Source organism: Capricornis sumatraensis, chromosome 7 (assembly GCF_032405125.1).
Source record: "Capricornis sumatraensis isolate serow.1 chromosome 7, serow.2, whole genome shotgun sequence".
NCBI lineage: Eukaryota > Metazoa > Chordata > Mammalia > Artiodactyla > Bovidae > Capricornis > Capricornis sumatraensis.
In genome coordinates this window covers 95671807-95685426 of record NC_091075.1, presented here as the reverse complement: position 1 = coordinate 95685426, position 13620 = coordinate 95671807, and the positions used below count along the sequence as shown (strand labels likewise).

At 42.1% G+C, this 13620-nt stretch overlaps 1 protein-coding gene across 1 annotated transcript in view; it reads right to left on the bottom strand.

Annotated features, from left to right (window-relative positions):
* The window catches only part of FRAS1 (Fraser extracellular matrix complex subunit 1), a 317287-nt gene that overhangs the window by 36022 nt on the left and 267645 nt on the right, over window positions 1-13620 (bottom strand). Inside the window, exons 58-61 of the mRNA XM_068974976.1 lie at window positions 9334-9539; window positions 5260-5416; window positions 2526-2726; window positions 500-687 (exon numbers count right to left, since the gene is read on the bottom strand). Of these exons, the coding sequence (XP_068831077.1) occupies window positions 500-687; window positions 2526-2726; window positions 5260-5416; window positions 9334-9539 (752 nt within the window). The remainder of the gene's footprint in view (window positions 1-499; window positions 688-2525; window positions 2727-5259; window positions 5417-9333; window positions 9540-13620) is intronic.

Sequence of the window (13620 nt, the reverse complement as noted above, 5' to 3'; positions counted from 1 at the left end):
TGGGAAACACGGTGGTACAGCTCCATAGACACTTAATTCTATGCCCGTGGTGAGTATGTAGGATAATGGATATGGGGGAAGATTCCATTTTTACTCTTCTAGGGCTCACCAAAGAAATGAGAAGATCAATGGTATTGTACTTTCTTTGTCAGATGAAGGTCTCAACATAGTTTGGTCTCGCTCTTATGTGGAAACAAGGTTTCTCCTCTTTAGCACTACTGACTTTTGAGCCAGGCAACTCTTTGTTGAGAGGAGGGGGACTGTCCTGTGTATTGTGTGTAGGGTGTTCAGCAGCGTCCCTGACTTCCATCCCCTAGATGCTAGAAGCACCCAGTGTGACAGTCATGATAACCACAGATGTCACCAGACATTACTAGATGACCCTGGAGGTGATGGGAGTGAGGGATTTGGGGAAGGGGACACGAGCAGTCCTGCTTCTCTCAAGTTCTCATCTAATGCCTAAGACAGAAGCAACCGTCCTCTGGGGCGTGAGACTTACAATGGGTGGTGCTGGCAGGATGAGACTCCCAGCTGCCTCCTGGTCTAGAATCGTCACTGTGGCCGTGGTCACGTCGCCAAGAACTGCTTCCACTGGGTCATCTGGGCCAAGGACTAGGGAGAACGATTCATGCCACTCCCGGTCCTCATTGGACAGGATCTCGACTTTAAAGAAGATGTGATCCACACCTTTGCCAAGGACAGAACAAAGGGAGCAAAGGTCCTCATCAGTGACCCACTTAAGACAGTGCAGGTTGGCTCTGCTGAGGCTTCATGTTTCAGAGGCTCAATGCAGTGGCTGCTAATCACTTTAGCCCCATCTCCAGTGAGGGGTCAGTTTTATAGGCAAAATTCCACCTGTGGTGGAGGCTCAGTCCTACAGATTTACTATTCAACACCACATGAGAATTAATGGCCCCTGCCTGATACTAGCTGGTAGTAATAAAAATCTATGATCTAAAAAACACTCCACCCTGGTTATGCTTTTTTTTTGGCCTAATTTTTCATTTCCCTTTACACTTAGGAACAAGCCCCTGTGTGGCAGTGAGTGCTTACACACTAGACACCCTTCAAAGCTGTCTCCTGGGAAGCGACAGCTCAGAGGTTACCTACAGGGCTGTCTCTGCCAAGATGATAATGTGACAGTTTGCCAGCATGGAATGGGGAGGGTTAGAGCTCAGAAATCCCCATGTTTTCTATAAAGTGATTCTATGAGGGTGCAGCGATCCCTGGCAGTGGTCAAGATGACCTTCTTCCTCCTATAGACACCTGGGCTAGGTTACTTCTAGGGCCTGCCTTTCCCCCAGATCCTTATGCAGAAGAGAAAGAAGCTAAGACGCTTGGAAGAGAGGTCCTTGTGAGGATGTGGAGGAAGGGCACCTACCTTCCCTGTAAACACTAGCCAGACGCACAAGGGATGGAGCCAAAAGCCCTTTGAAGCTCCGTGGGTTGATGGAGACATACAGAGGCACCCCTCCATCTCCAAGGGAGGCATTTCCTCCCTCCTCTTGCCATGTCATCTCTGAAGCGGGCTTCTACCACTTTTGCCCACTTCTGGCTACATCACAAACAGGGCCAGGCTATACACCAGCCTTTTTACCTTATATTGCTCCAGAAAGTTTTGGGGAAAAGTCTAGAGTAAAAGGCAGCTCCTTTTCTGTCTCATTCCTTCCATTAAGGAAATACCTCACATGTAAGAATTAAAGATTTTAAAATTAAAAAAATAAATAAAAAAAAATAAAAAAATAAAATAAAAATAATTACATTGTAATGAAAAATAAAAAAAATAAAAAAAATTAAAAAAAAAAAAAAAAAGGAAATACCTCAAACAAATAAACAGCTGGTTGTGAGAATCTCATTTGCATAGCATCGCCTAGTAGATGTCAAGCCATTTGAACATGGAGATTGTGCCTTCTGGGTTGAGTAAGCCCTGAGGGCCCAGCACAATGGTCCATACTGATGTTTGCTGAATGATGGCATCACATATATTTTTAAAAACTCAGGTGCTCCCATTGCTCAACCAAATCATAGGCTAACAACAACAACAACAAAATCCTTTTAAATGATCCAAAATGCCTAGGATGCTCTGAAGTAAGGCATTTCTTTTTTTTTTTTTTCTTATCCTATGCCATTTTTACTAATTAAAAAATGTTAAGATTCCTACAACCTCAAATGTGTGCTTACTAAGTACGTCATGCTACTGGAAATATATATATTTTTAATTTTCTGCTTATTTTTTCCTTCAAACATAAGATATTAGCCTCTTTCTTAAGTAATACCTATGAGGCTTCCCTGGTGACTCAGACAGTAAGAATCTGCCTGCAATGCGGGAAACCGAGGTTTGATACCTGGATCAGGAAGATCCTCTGGAGAAGGAAATGGCTACCCACTCCAGTATTCTTCTCTCGGAAATTCTATGGACAGAGGAGTCTGGTGGGCTATAGTTTATGGGGTCGCAAAGAGTCAGACACAACAAATCGATTAACACTTTAAGGAAGACCTACTAATTGGGATTGGCATTCAATTACCAGGACTGAACTTCAAGACTCGGCTCTTTGGGTAATAATCCACACCAGACTGGGCTGACCCATCCCGTGTGCTACAGCGAATCTTGGATGTTCTGTTCTGATCCCCTCTGCGGATCACCTTGACGTTCAGAATGGCAGTGGCATCTGGCCCTGAGGGTTCCCGGACTTGGTATGCAGCTTCTTCAAACTCAATGGTAGGAGCTAAGGAAACAAGGTTAGGAGAACAAGAGCAAGTTGGAAAAGTGAAAAAGAATTCCAACTTCATGAAAACACTTTATAATGACAAGCGGGAATTTTTCACACTAGTTAACAATACAAAAGGCAAAATAGCTTGCAGTCATAAAAATCAATCTGTATTTACCCCTAAGCAATACTTTGGAAAAAGGAATTCATCTGTGATTCTACAGGAGCTGTTTCTCACATATTTCTTATTAAAAAGAGTGCAGTAGAGGAAACATTTTTAAGCACTTTGAAATGCATGCTATCCAAGTTTCCATCTAGGCCTTATAGCTCACAGCATGTTTTTAAATCTGCACAGTTTATCAAGGGACCGAGACAGAGTAAGCCCTTGATAAATATCTATTGACTGATTGTATGAACCAACTCTTTTTCATTTATGAGATATGAATTTCATTTATATACTGCTTACATTTACCAAATCTATCTCCCATCTCCATCTCCGGATCCACCCTCCCACTGCTTTCACTTTCCCCCACCCTTAGCTGTATCTATAAATATCACAGGTTAGTTAAGAATGAGTAGTTTTACCAATTTATGGTTGCCAGGTGGAAAGGATGGGGAGAAGGGGTAGTTAGGGAGTTTGGGATTGACATGTACACACTGCTATATTTAAAATGGGCAACCAATAAGCTAACCTAAAGTATAGCACAGAGGACTCTGCTCAATGTTATATGACAGTCTGGATGGGAGCGGGGTTTGAAGGAGAATGGATAAAATGTATATGTACGACTGAATCCCTTCGCTGTTCACTGGAAGCGACATTGTTAATTGGCTATACCTCAATACAAAACAAAAAGTTTAAAAAAAAAAAGAGTGAGTAGTTTTAGTGACTGGTACAACAATAATTCAGAAACATAGGATTTCCGAACACAATCTGATCTGAAGCACTACCCTCATTGCTGTGAAATGAATAATTGTTTTTTTTAGAGTTCGAACCATGCCTTCCTTCGTATTATATTCTCAAGGGGAAGGGCAATGAGGTAGTGGCGGAAACAGTGAGATACGAAGAGAGAAAAATTGGGAGCAATTACAAACCTCATACCCTCTAAAAACATATCATGGACTTTTCCAGAAATGTCTGGTGTCTCTATGTTTACTTCCCTCTTCTCTCTCAGAAAATCCGTTCTTCCTAATTGTCAAAGATACATCTCATTTGACACTTCATAGTTTTACTGTGCACGCTCTCTGAGACTGAGGTGTGTCACTGTAGCAGTGTGAACCGGTGATTTCTCTGAGCCTAAGTACTGGGCTAAGTACGATCTAAGTACTGTGTGAGCAGGAGGGGTTCACCTCAGATCTGAACTTGTCTCCTTCGGTAAAGGGCTAATTCAACTTCAAGGCTGGCTTCTAATTATTTTTCCCCTCAATTCAAGTTAGTCTCTATTTTATATTAAAAACCCTGAATCTCACTGACTTGCGTAGATTCTAGAATCTGATAAAATAAGGTTTTACATGCAGTTTTGTTGCTTACAGCTATGAAACTAAGAGCATAAATAAGATAACTTTGCTAGGGTTCAATTTCTTTACTTATAATATAGGATAAAATAACACCTACCTCAAAAGGTTACTGTCAGGATTAAATGAAGTTGTTTTTTTTAAAAAATAATATCCTTATAACAGTTCTTGGTATATAATCCGTATTCAATAAAACAGCTATTACTAGTTGTAGTACTATTATCCGTTCATTAAAATATCTATTTTAATAAAACAGCTATGTCCCTATTTAAAACAGATTTTGTTTTCTTTGGTGCTTGGGTCATTTGTTGCTAGCACTTGACTAAAGAATTTAAGTATTTTTAGGTTAGTAGGCCAAATCAATTAGAGAGAATAAAACTGAGAAATTAGACTTTTCCAGGAAGGTGGCAGTGTTTTAAATCAGTTCATTGGATTCAACTGACTCTGATTGTATTTCCAGCCCTGCTCCTGAATTGCTGGGACTTAAAACAGTTTTTATTCTGTGTCTGTCTTAGTGTTTCTGTCCTAGCTCTTAACCACACTCATTCCTTATGTCTTGGTGATGTGCTAGGGAACAATGTGATTAAAAATACTGGAGCTCTGGGACTTCCCCGGTGGTTCAGTGGTTAAGACTCCCTGCTTCCAATGCAGGGGCCGCGGTTTCAATCCCTGGTCAGGGAACTAATAGTCTACATGTCACACAGCAGGAACAAAAAAAGCCCAAATAAACATCCAGATAAAACTGTATGTTTAAAAATTTTCAATTGAAATTAAAAAAAAAAATTACAGTCAAAAAAAATCGGAGCACTGTGGAAGGGATCCCTTGCTGCCGACATTTTTTTTTTAATTGGAGTATAAGTGTTTTCTATAAATATTCCAAGACTGTTTTTCTTTTATTAATCCTCCAGCTGTTACCATTAGACATTTTTATAGTGCTTTCAGTTTTCAAAACACCTATAATTACATTAAAACATTACTATGAAACATCAGTTCAAGTCCCATCAACCTAAGAGAAACTAAAGGCAATTTCTTCTGTTACCATCTTCATCATTGGATATGGTGATGGTGGCCATGTGATTCTTTCCAACTCTGGCCCCACTCCAGTGGTTCCCAAGAGGACGGCCGAGGTAGACCCTGAACTGTTCCTCAGGCTCAAACATGGAGTCATCGTGGATATAGACAGTACAGTTCTTCATCTAGAGCCAAGGGAACAAGAGAGATTCAAATTTGCAGAGAGGGCTCAATTATTTGCTCACCTTTCCCTGGAAAGTAATTTTTTTTCTTTGCAGCATCAAAGAGCCAACACAAATTCAAATGATTTCCAACAATTTCATTTATAAAATAGAATACTTAAGTCTTAACAGTCATGCCTGGATGGACCTACCTACATGTGGAGCTTTGTATTCAACGTTCCAACCCATTTTGAATTACTGGTCATAAGTTATGAAAAGCTAGAGCAATAAAGTGAATCACTAAAAAGCATTTTGAGAACATTTGTGTGCTCATTTTGCCTGGACTCATCTATACCCTTGTACATGTTATGATAGGTAGTCTTCTGATGGTGAGCGTTTAACATATGGATTAGAATTCCTAGAGAGGTGAATAATGTTCTTTTTCCTTTGTGAAAATTGAGGACTCTTATAAGGAAGTCAGAAAAGCTTCCTGTTAGGCTAAAGACACCTTTAAAAGCTGCAGAACTCTATAAAGAGCTGCCAAATGGTGTCTCACTTGAAAATTGCTGAGAACCGAATGCCTGAGAACACAATCTAAATCCCTGTTGGATGGAAAGAAATCAAATGCTTCCCAAACTGAATATTCTCTACTGAGGACGGTCTTCTTGGGGAAATGTAAAATAAGGTCACAACAACAGAGCAGCCTTGATAGCATAGTCATATGATATGAAGTGTGATTATTTTTAGTTGGCTGATCTTAAACTCACTATACTACCATACTGCACAGGATATGTGGATATGGAGCTTTCACCGTCACACCTCCTAAGTCATACTAGACGGAGGGAGACTATCTCTGTGAACATTTACTTGTGGTTTGCTAACCTGGTTTTAAGTTCCTGAAGAATGCTTTTATTATCCCTCTCACATTTTTCTTACAGTAAGAATTTCTTTATGGAAAGCATGAATTTAGTACTGACTCTTCAGTATATCTTAAAAATAAAAGACATTCTCCCTGTGTTAGACAGCAACATTCCATTAGCTATATATTTTACATATGGTAATAAATATGTTTCAATGCTACTCTCTCAATTCATCCCACCCTTTCCTCCTGGAGGGTGCAGGATGGGGGGATATAATGTATACTTCTGATTGATTCACATTGTTCTATGGCAGAAACCACTGTAAAAAAAATTATTCTGCAATTAAAAATAAATTTTAAAAAAGGACATTCTAGTAAATGACAAGTTCCAAAGACATTGCTCAGAATGACGAAGGAGGTGAAGATTCCAAAACATGCTTATGAATAGGCTGCCATGTGGGTAACATCTAGACTACTAAGCTGTATTTTCTTTATGATTTTATTAAATTACAAACTGCCTCTTGGATAGGCAGAGAATCCTCTCTTGAATTTAAAACAAATACAGACATGCAGACTCAAAGCTGAAGATTGTATTTACAGTACTTATGTCTGTGTTTTAATATGTGTTTCAACCTGCCACCAGTAAAATTCCCATAAAATACAAAACTAAGACAGGGGTTTTATGACTCATGCATGCGTAAAAGACTTAAGAGGCTCAGAGAAGGAAACTATTATTTTCTTTTGGTGGTAAAGAATGGAGGAAGAATCTGGGGTGACCTGGGATGGGTAAAGTCTTCTTATGCTAAACTTCAAAAGAACTAATCATAAGGCAAAACTTTCACATGTTTGCAGTCCGTGGGGTCACAAAGGGTCGGACACAACTGAGCAACTGAGCTGAAGTTAACTGAACTGAACTTCATATGCTTGATTATATCAAAATGAAGATTTCTGTTCAACTAAGAACACCAAGGTCAAAGGCAGTAGATGAGAGACAGAAAAGGAAACTATGCTTATAGAAGCTAAAATGTCTAAAGCTGACAAGGATTAACATTACTATTTAGAATCATTAATATTGAAAATATTTAGAGTACACAAGAAACTACTGCAAATCAGTAAGGAAAAGATAGCAATACAATAAAATAAGTAACAAAGGTTAAAAATAATAGATTCTTGTAAGAGGAAACTCAGTGAACTAACAAACATGTGCTTTGCTTAGTTGCTCAGTTGTGTCTGACTCTTTGCAACCTGTAGCCTGCCAGGCTCCTCTGTCCGTGGGAATTCTCCAGGCAAGAATACTGGAGTGGGTTGCCATGCCCTCCCCCAAGGGATCTTCCCAACCCAGGGATCGAATCCAGGTGTCCCACACTGCAGGTGGATTCTTTGCCATCTGAGCAAAGCATAGAAATAATTGGACAAAGGCAAATTGAAATGAGATATAATATTATACATATCAAATTAGTAAAAATCAGTAACTGGAAAAGTATAGAAGAGGATGTAGGGTTTTAACAACCTTCATGTCCTGTTAGTGACATTTTGGAAAGTATCCCAATACTATTTTTTTTTTCAAATTAAGCACATTCATGCCCTGTGGTCCAGCAATTTTGCTGCTGACTAAGTGGACAGGTAGGAGGATTTGCCTAGTGGTACTGTTAGTAATGGCAGAGTGTTAGGAGGTGACTGGGAACTGAAACGGAGGATCTTCACTGTCTATTGCTGAGAGTGAATGGGTAAAATGTAGTAAGTGCACCTCATGAAATACTAGGCAACAGTTTGAAGCAACAGATTAGATATACACATAAATGACATGCACAGATACCAAAACATATTGCTGAGAAAACACAGAAAACGTGTGAAAAATATAACACAGTAGCAGTTTTATAAATTAAAAATGATATATATGAAGAGCGAGGCATTTTCAAAGAACAAATACAAATAAGAGACACACATTAACAGACAATGGATTGATGACCTCAGATAGGGAAGGACTGTGACTGTCTGCAGAATAGGGGTAAAATGAAATGAATCAATCAACAAAATAAGAAAAGGCCTTGAACTCAACAGTGGGAACTGCATACTCTGAACCAAGGGCTGCAGCCTTGCAATCAGGGCCACAACTGACTTAGTCATCTGAAACTGAGATCCAAAAACTGGGGAAATACAACTCCCATTCAGCACATGCTTTGGAAATACACTGAGGCTGCAGGCTTGATTCTGGCGTGTGTGTGCTCAGTCATGTCTGACTCTGTCACCCTATGGACTAGCCTGCCATGTTTCACTGTCCATGGGACTTTCCCAGCAAGAATACTGGAGTGGGTTGCCATTTCCTCCTCCAGGGGATCTTTCCTGGAGGGATCAAACCTGCATCTCCCGAGTTTCCTGCATTGCAAGTGGATTCTTTACTCTGAGCCACCAGGGAAGCCCTATTTGATTCTGATGCAGCCATATTTAGTGACTGGAATTTCTCAGGAATTCCCATATCTGTATGCATCATTTTGCATTATATTACCAAGAAAATACTCCCCGGACCTGAATCTGCTTAACTCTACACCTGTGTAATCCTGTACTGCAGGCCCTATACCAGAATGTGTACTGCCTTGCCACTGGGACCCAAGTATTAGAAAACCGTTTCCTCTAGGCAACATTTGTGGAGTGCATTCCTTTTCAATGTAGTTTCAGATTAAGAGAAGTCCCTAGTCATCTGATTCTGCTAAATTCCAAAAAGATTCTACACCATCTAAACTTCCCAGTCAACCAATGACATAGGTAGCTGGTGCTAAGTGGGCAACAGAGAAGACAGCTACGTAGAAGAGATGATATCATCGAAAGTATTGGGTTGGCCAAAAAGTTTGTTCAGGTTTTCCTGTAAGATGTAATGGAAAACTCTGAACAAACTTTTTGGCCAACCCGATATGAACAATTAATTAGAAACATTGTCTATGGGATCGCAGAGTCGGACACGACTGAAGCGACTTAGTAGTAGTAGTAGGATGTTCAGAGTTTGTCTGAATTACTTCACTATGGACAAATAAAGGCATCAAGGAAGGAGAGAAGCCCATCTTTCAGCCACCATGAATCCACTTACTTTCTCCCCTTTGAGAAACGTAATCCGTGAAGAGTCTGCATTTCTTCTCTCCTCAAAGTCCTCCATGACCTGAGCTGAAAGGCCCCGAGTATAGCACCTCACCGACGACTCATAGCTCAGGTCTCCACTCCGAATGATGGGCACATGCAGGACGCCCTCCTTCTCCTTCACCAGGAGCAAATCCTTGGCAAACTGCATGCTGGGCACTGGGTGAGAGAAGGAAAGATGGAGGCATTGTTAGCGAGACACCAAGGGAGGTGGCGATAGCCCACGTGGGCCCTCAGCAATCTGGCAGGAAGGTGCCACTAAAGGACCACCAGAGGCTGATAAATAACAGGCAGTCAGCAGATTTCAAGGCCTGCCTACCGCTCTCAGGACCAAGAAACTGTTCCCACCATGAGTGTGAATGAAAGTGAAGTGACAGTGTTGTTCGCTCAGTCATGTCCCACGCTGCAACCCCAGGGACTGTAGCCCACCAGGCTCCTCTGTCCATGGGATTTTCCAGACAAGAATACTGGGATAGATAGACAGTCCCTTCTCCAGGGGATCTTCCCAACCCAGGGATCGAAGCCCAGTCTCCTGCATTGCAGGCAGATTCTTTACTTTCTGAGCCACCATGGAAGCCTGCTCCACTGTGAGCGTAGTTCCAACAAAATAGAACAAATCAAGTTTGCTCAGCTTCAGGGAACAGTCACCATCTCAGATGCAGATAGGTGATGCAAATAAAGATATGCGCCAGGTGGAAGAAAAATTTTGAGACCTGAGAACCCCAAAATGTTCATGTTCCTTCTAAGGCTACAAAGAGGAAAACAGCAGTGTAAAACTGATGATAAATGACCACTCACATGTGTGGCCGGGCCAGAAAGACAATAGAGAACAGGGACAATTGGTAAAGAGGAAAGAACAGGTCGTGTTTTAAGAGGGCTGCCCCTTAGCTTCATTCTTTTGTTGGCAGGTGTCCCTATTTTCAAATGAAGCCAGAGATCTGCATTTTTAGGTCATAGCTCCTAAATTTCAAAATAGCAAGCAATTAAAATAGTAAAAAGAAATTCCATTCAGGCCAAAACTATTGTAGCCGAACAAAACACACCCACAAGCTGTATTTGGCCAGTGGCTGGCGCAGTGGTAAAGAATCCGCCTGCCAATACAGGAGGCAAGGGTTCCATCCCCAGGTCAGGACAATCCCCTGGAGAAGGAGATGGCAACCCATGCCAGTATTCCTGCCCAGGAAATCCCATGGATAGAGGAGCCTGGTAGGCTACAGTCCATGTCCCACAGTCGGACACGCCCAACAGTCGGACATGTCCCACAGACAGTCAGACATGTCCGACAGTCGGACATGACTAAGCAAGCTGGCAGTCTCTCTCGGCAGGAAAAGTTACTTAGATTCTGAACCTTGCTTTTTCCTTTTTTTAAATATGTAAATTGGAAATGTTAATATCTGATTTTTAAAATTATTGGGAGGATTGAATTGAATGAGATCAGTGCTCAATACAGTAAACAGAAGGCACTCAAATGTTGGTTGTTGCTGTTCAGTCACTAAGGTGTGTCCAACTCTTTGTGACCCCCATGGATTACAGCATACTAGGCTTCCTTGTCCTTCACTACCTCCCTGAGTTTGCTCAAACTCATGTTCATTGAGTTGGTGATGCCATCCAACCATCTCACCCTCTGTCTGTCATGCCATTCTCCTCCTGCCCTCAATCTTTCCCAGCATCAGAATCTCTTCTGATGAGCTGGCTCTTTGCATCAAGTGACCAAAGTATTGGAGCATCAGTCAACATCAATGAATATTTAGGGTTGATTTCCCTTAGGATTGACTGGTTTAATCTCCTTGCTGTCCAAGGGACTTTCAAGTCTTCTCCAGCATCAAAATTTGAAGCAAATATTGGCAGGAATTACTATATCATGGTGTGTATTGCTTCCCATCTCCAGGCTTCTGAATACACTGGATCAGTTTTTCCTCCTTGCTTTCTATAAGGCCTTAGGTAACATTTTGCATTAAAGCATGTCTCCTTCTGAGACCACCATTTTGCTGAGTGACAGTTATTATTTTCTTTATGAAAAATACAAAGAGGTAGTCATCTGTCCGGTCATATGTCAAATCATCTTTGGAGCTGCAGAAAGATGACCTGAAAGCTAAAACACGTATTTCCTGGCTGCTTCCTGGACATGCCTTGCCCAAACTGAAAGGAACAAACAGAATGGGTGAGCACAAAGCTCTGTGCAAGACAACATACAGAAAGCTCTCTGCTTCCAACCTGTCCACTGCTCAGAACTATCGGCATTGGCAAAAATAAAACAAATTTATCATCTGAGCTAAGCCTAACCATTACCATTCATCACTAAAGAAAAACCCAGAAGATATCTCTAAAAAGATGAGTGACTTTGGTATGAGGTCCTAAACATTACCCATCTGGGACTCTTTCCATCCAGAACAACTGTCTGTGCTTCTAAGAAAGGGGTGGGAATGACATGACCTTGCACATGAAGACAAGAAGGGAGCTTGTTGCCAGGCAAAAAGCAACACAAGTAAGAAAACTTTTCTGCTCATGGTAGATTTTATCTAATGCTTTAGATTGATTTTTTTGCTGGCTTGACAGGCATCAAGGTGGAGGTGAATTAAAAGCTAAAGTGGTAATGTTTGGGCCCTGTCATGTATTAATCAACCCTAGATTTCTCTTGAGATGTAAAAGACTTCTTTCCCTTTTCCCTCTATTAAACACATACGCCCATGCCTATCGCTTCCCTGGTGGCTCAGAGGGTAAAGAATCTGCCTGCAATGCAGTAAACCCAGGTTCGATCCCTGGGTCTGGAAGATCCCCTGGAGAAGGAAATGGCAACCCACTCCAGTACTCTTGCCTGGAAAATCCCATGGACAGAGGAGCCTGGTGGGCTACAGTTCATGGGGTCGCAAAGAGTCGGACACAACTGACTGACTTCACTTTCACTTCACCTTTCTTTCACATGCCTATTTGCTTAAAAAAAAAAAGAGGAAAAGAAAAGAAAGAAGTGGGTAAACACTTCTCGTGACTGTCTTCTGGGAAGAGGTTCTGCTTTTAAGGAGCCCTCAGTTCAGTGGGAGACTGAGCAGAGACAAAGGAAAGGCAGTTTGGATCTGGGGACAAATTTATGCATGGAGCTTAAGATGTACAAAGGGCCTGACCCGGGTCAGGCATTGTGTTAGGGCTTCCATACACGTCATTTCTTATCCTCTTGACAAACCCTACAAGGCAGCGATCCCCAACCATTTTGACACCAGGGAATGGCTTCATGGAAAACAACTTTTCCACGGACAGGAGCTGGGTGCAAGGGGGCAGGTTTGGGATGATTCTTATAAGAAGCACACAACCTAGATCCCGCGCATGCACAGTTCACAGTAGGGTTCGCGCTCCTATGACAATCTAATGCCACTCTTGATCTGACAGGAGGTGGAGCTCAGGTGGTCATGAGACCAAAGTGGGAAGTGAAAGAAAGTGAAGTTGCTCAGTCGTGTCTGACTCTTTGCGACCCCATGGACTGTAGCCTACCAGGCTCTTTCGTGGGATTTTCCAGGCAAGAGTACTGGAGTGGATTGCCATTTCCTTCTCCTGGAGATCTTCGTGACCTAGGGGTTGAACCCGGGTCTCCCGCATTGTAGGCAGACACTTTACGGTCTGAGCCACCAGGGACGTCCAAAGGGGAGTGGCTGCAAATACAGATGAAGCTTAGTTCCCCAGCCTGCCGCACACCTCCTCCTGTGTGCCCCGGGTCCTAACAGGCCATGGATAAAATACAGGCCCATGGCCTGGTGCTGGGGACCTCACTACAGTCCTCAGAGGAAGTGAGGGTGCTGGCCCTGAGGGTCAGTTCTGTCTGACTGCAGAACCATTTCTATTTCAGGATAGGATGTGTGAATGGGAGAAGGAAGGCTCCCGGGCTCGCAGTGGGTATCACGCACTATTGCCAACACCTCTCTGAGAACATCAATTTGCAGTAATCCTCACATTGTGTAAGTCTGGTGTCCTGAAATAGACTGCAGGACTCGACTCTCTACTCCTCTGTAATCCCTAGTGTTAAGCACCAGTCTTAGGCATGGAAAATATCACCTGCTAATCTTCTTAGTAACTGACAGAGTAAGTGCAAACACAACCTGCCTGGAATGCAGTGGACTCTGTATGGGTGATGGTTAAGTCTGTGATTGAGGAAAACTCCTACCTCTCGTTCTTTGAGTTAATGGTGAGATACAACTGCACATACAAGATTGCCCTGCAGTAGCAGCTACAAGGCCTTTCTTGCCTTGCTCAG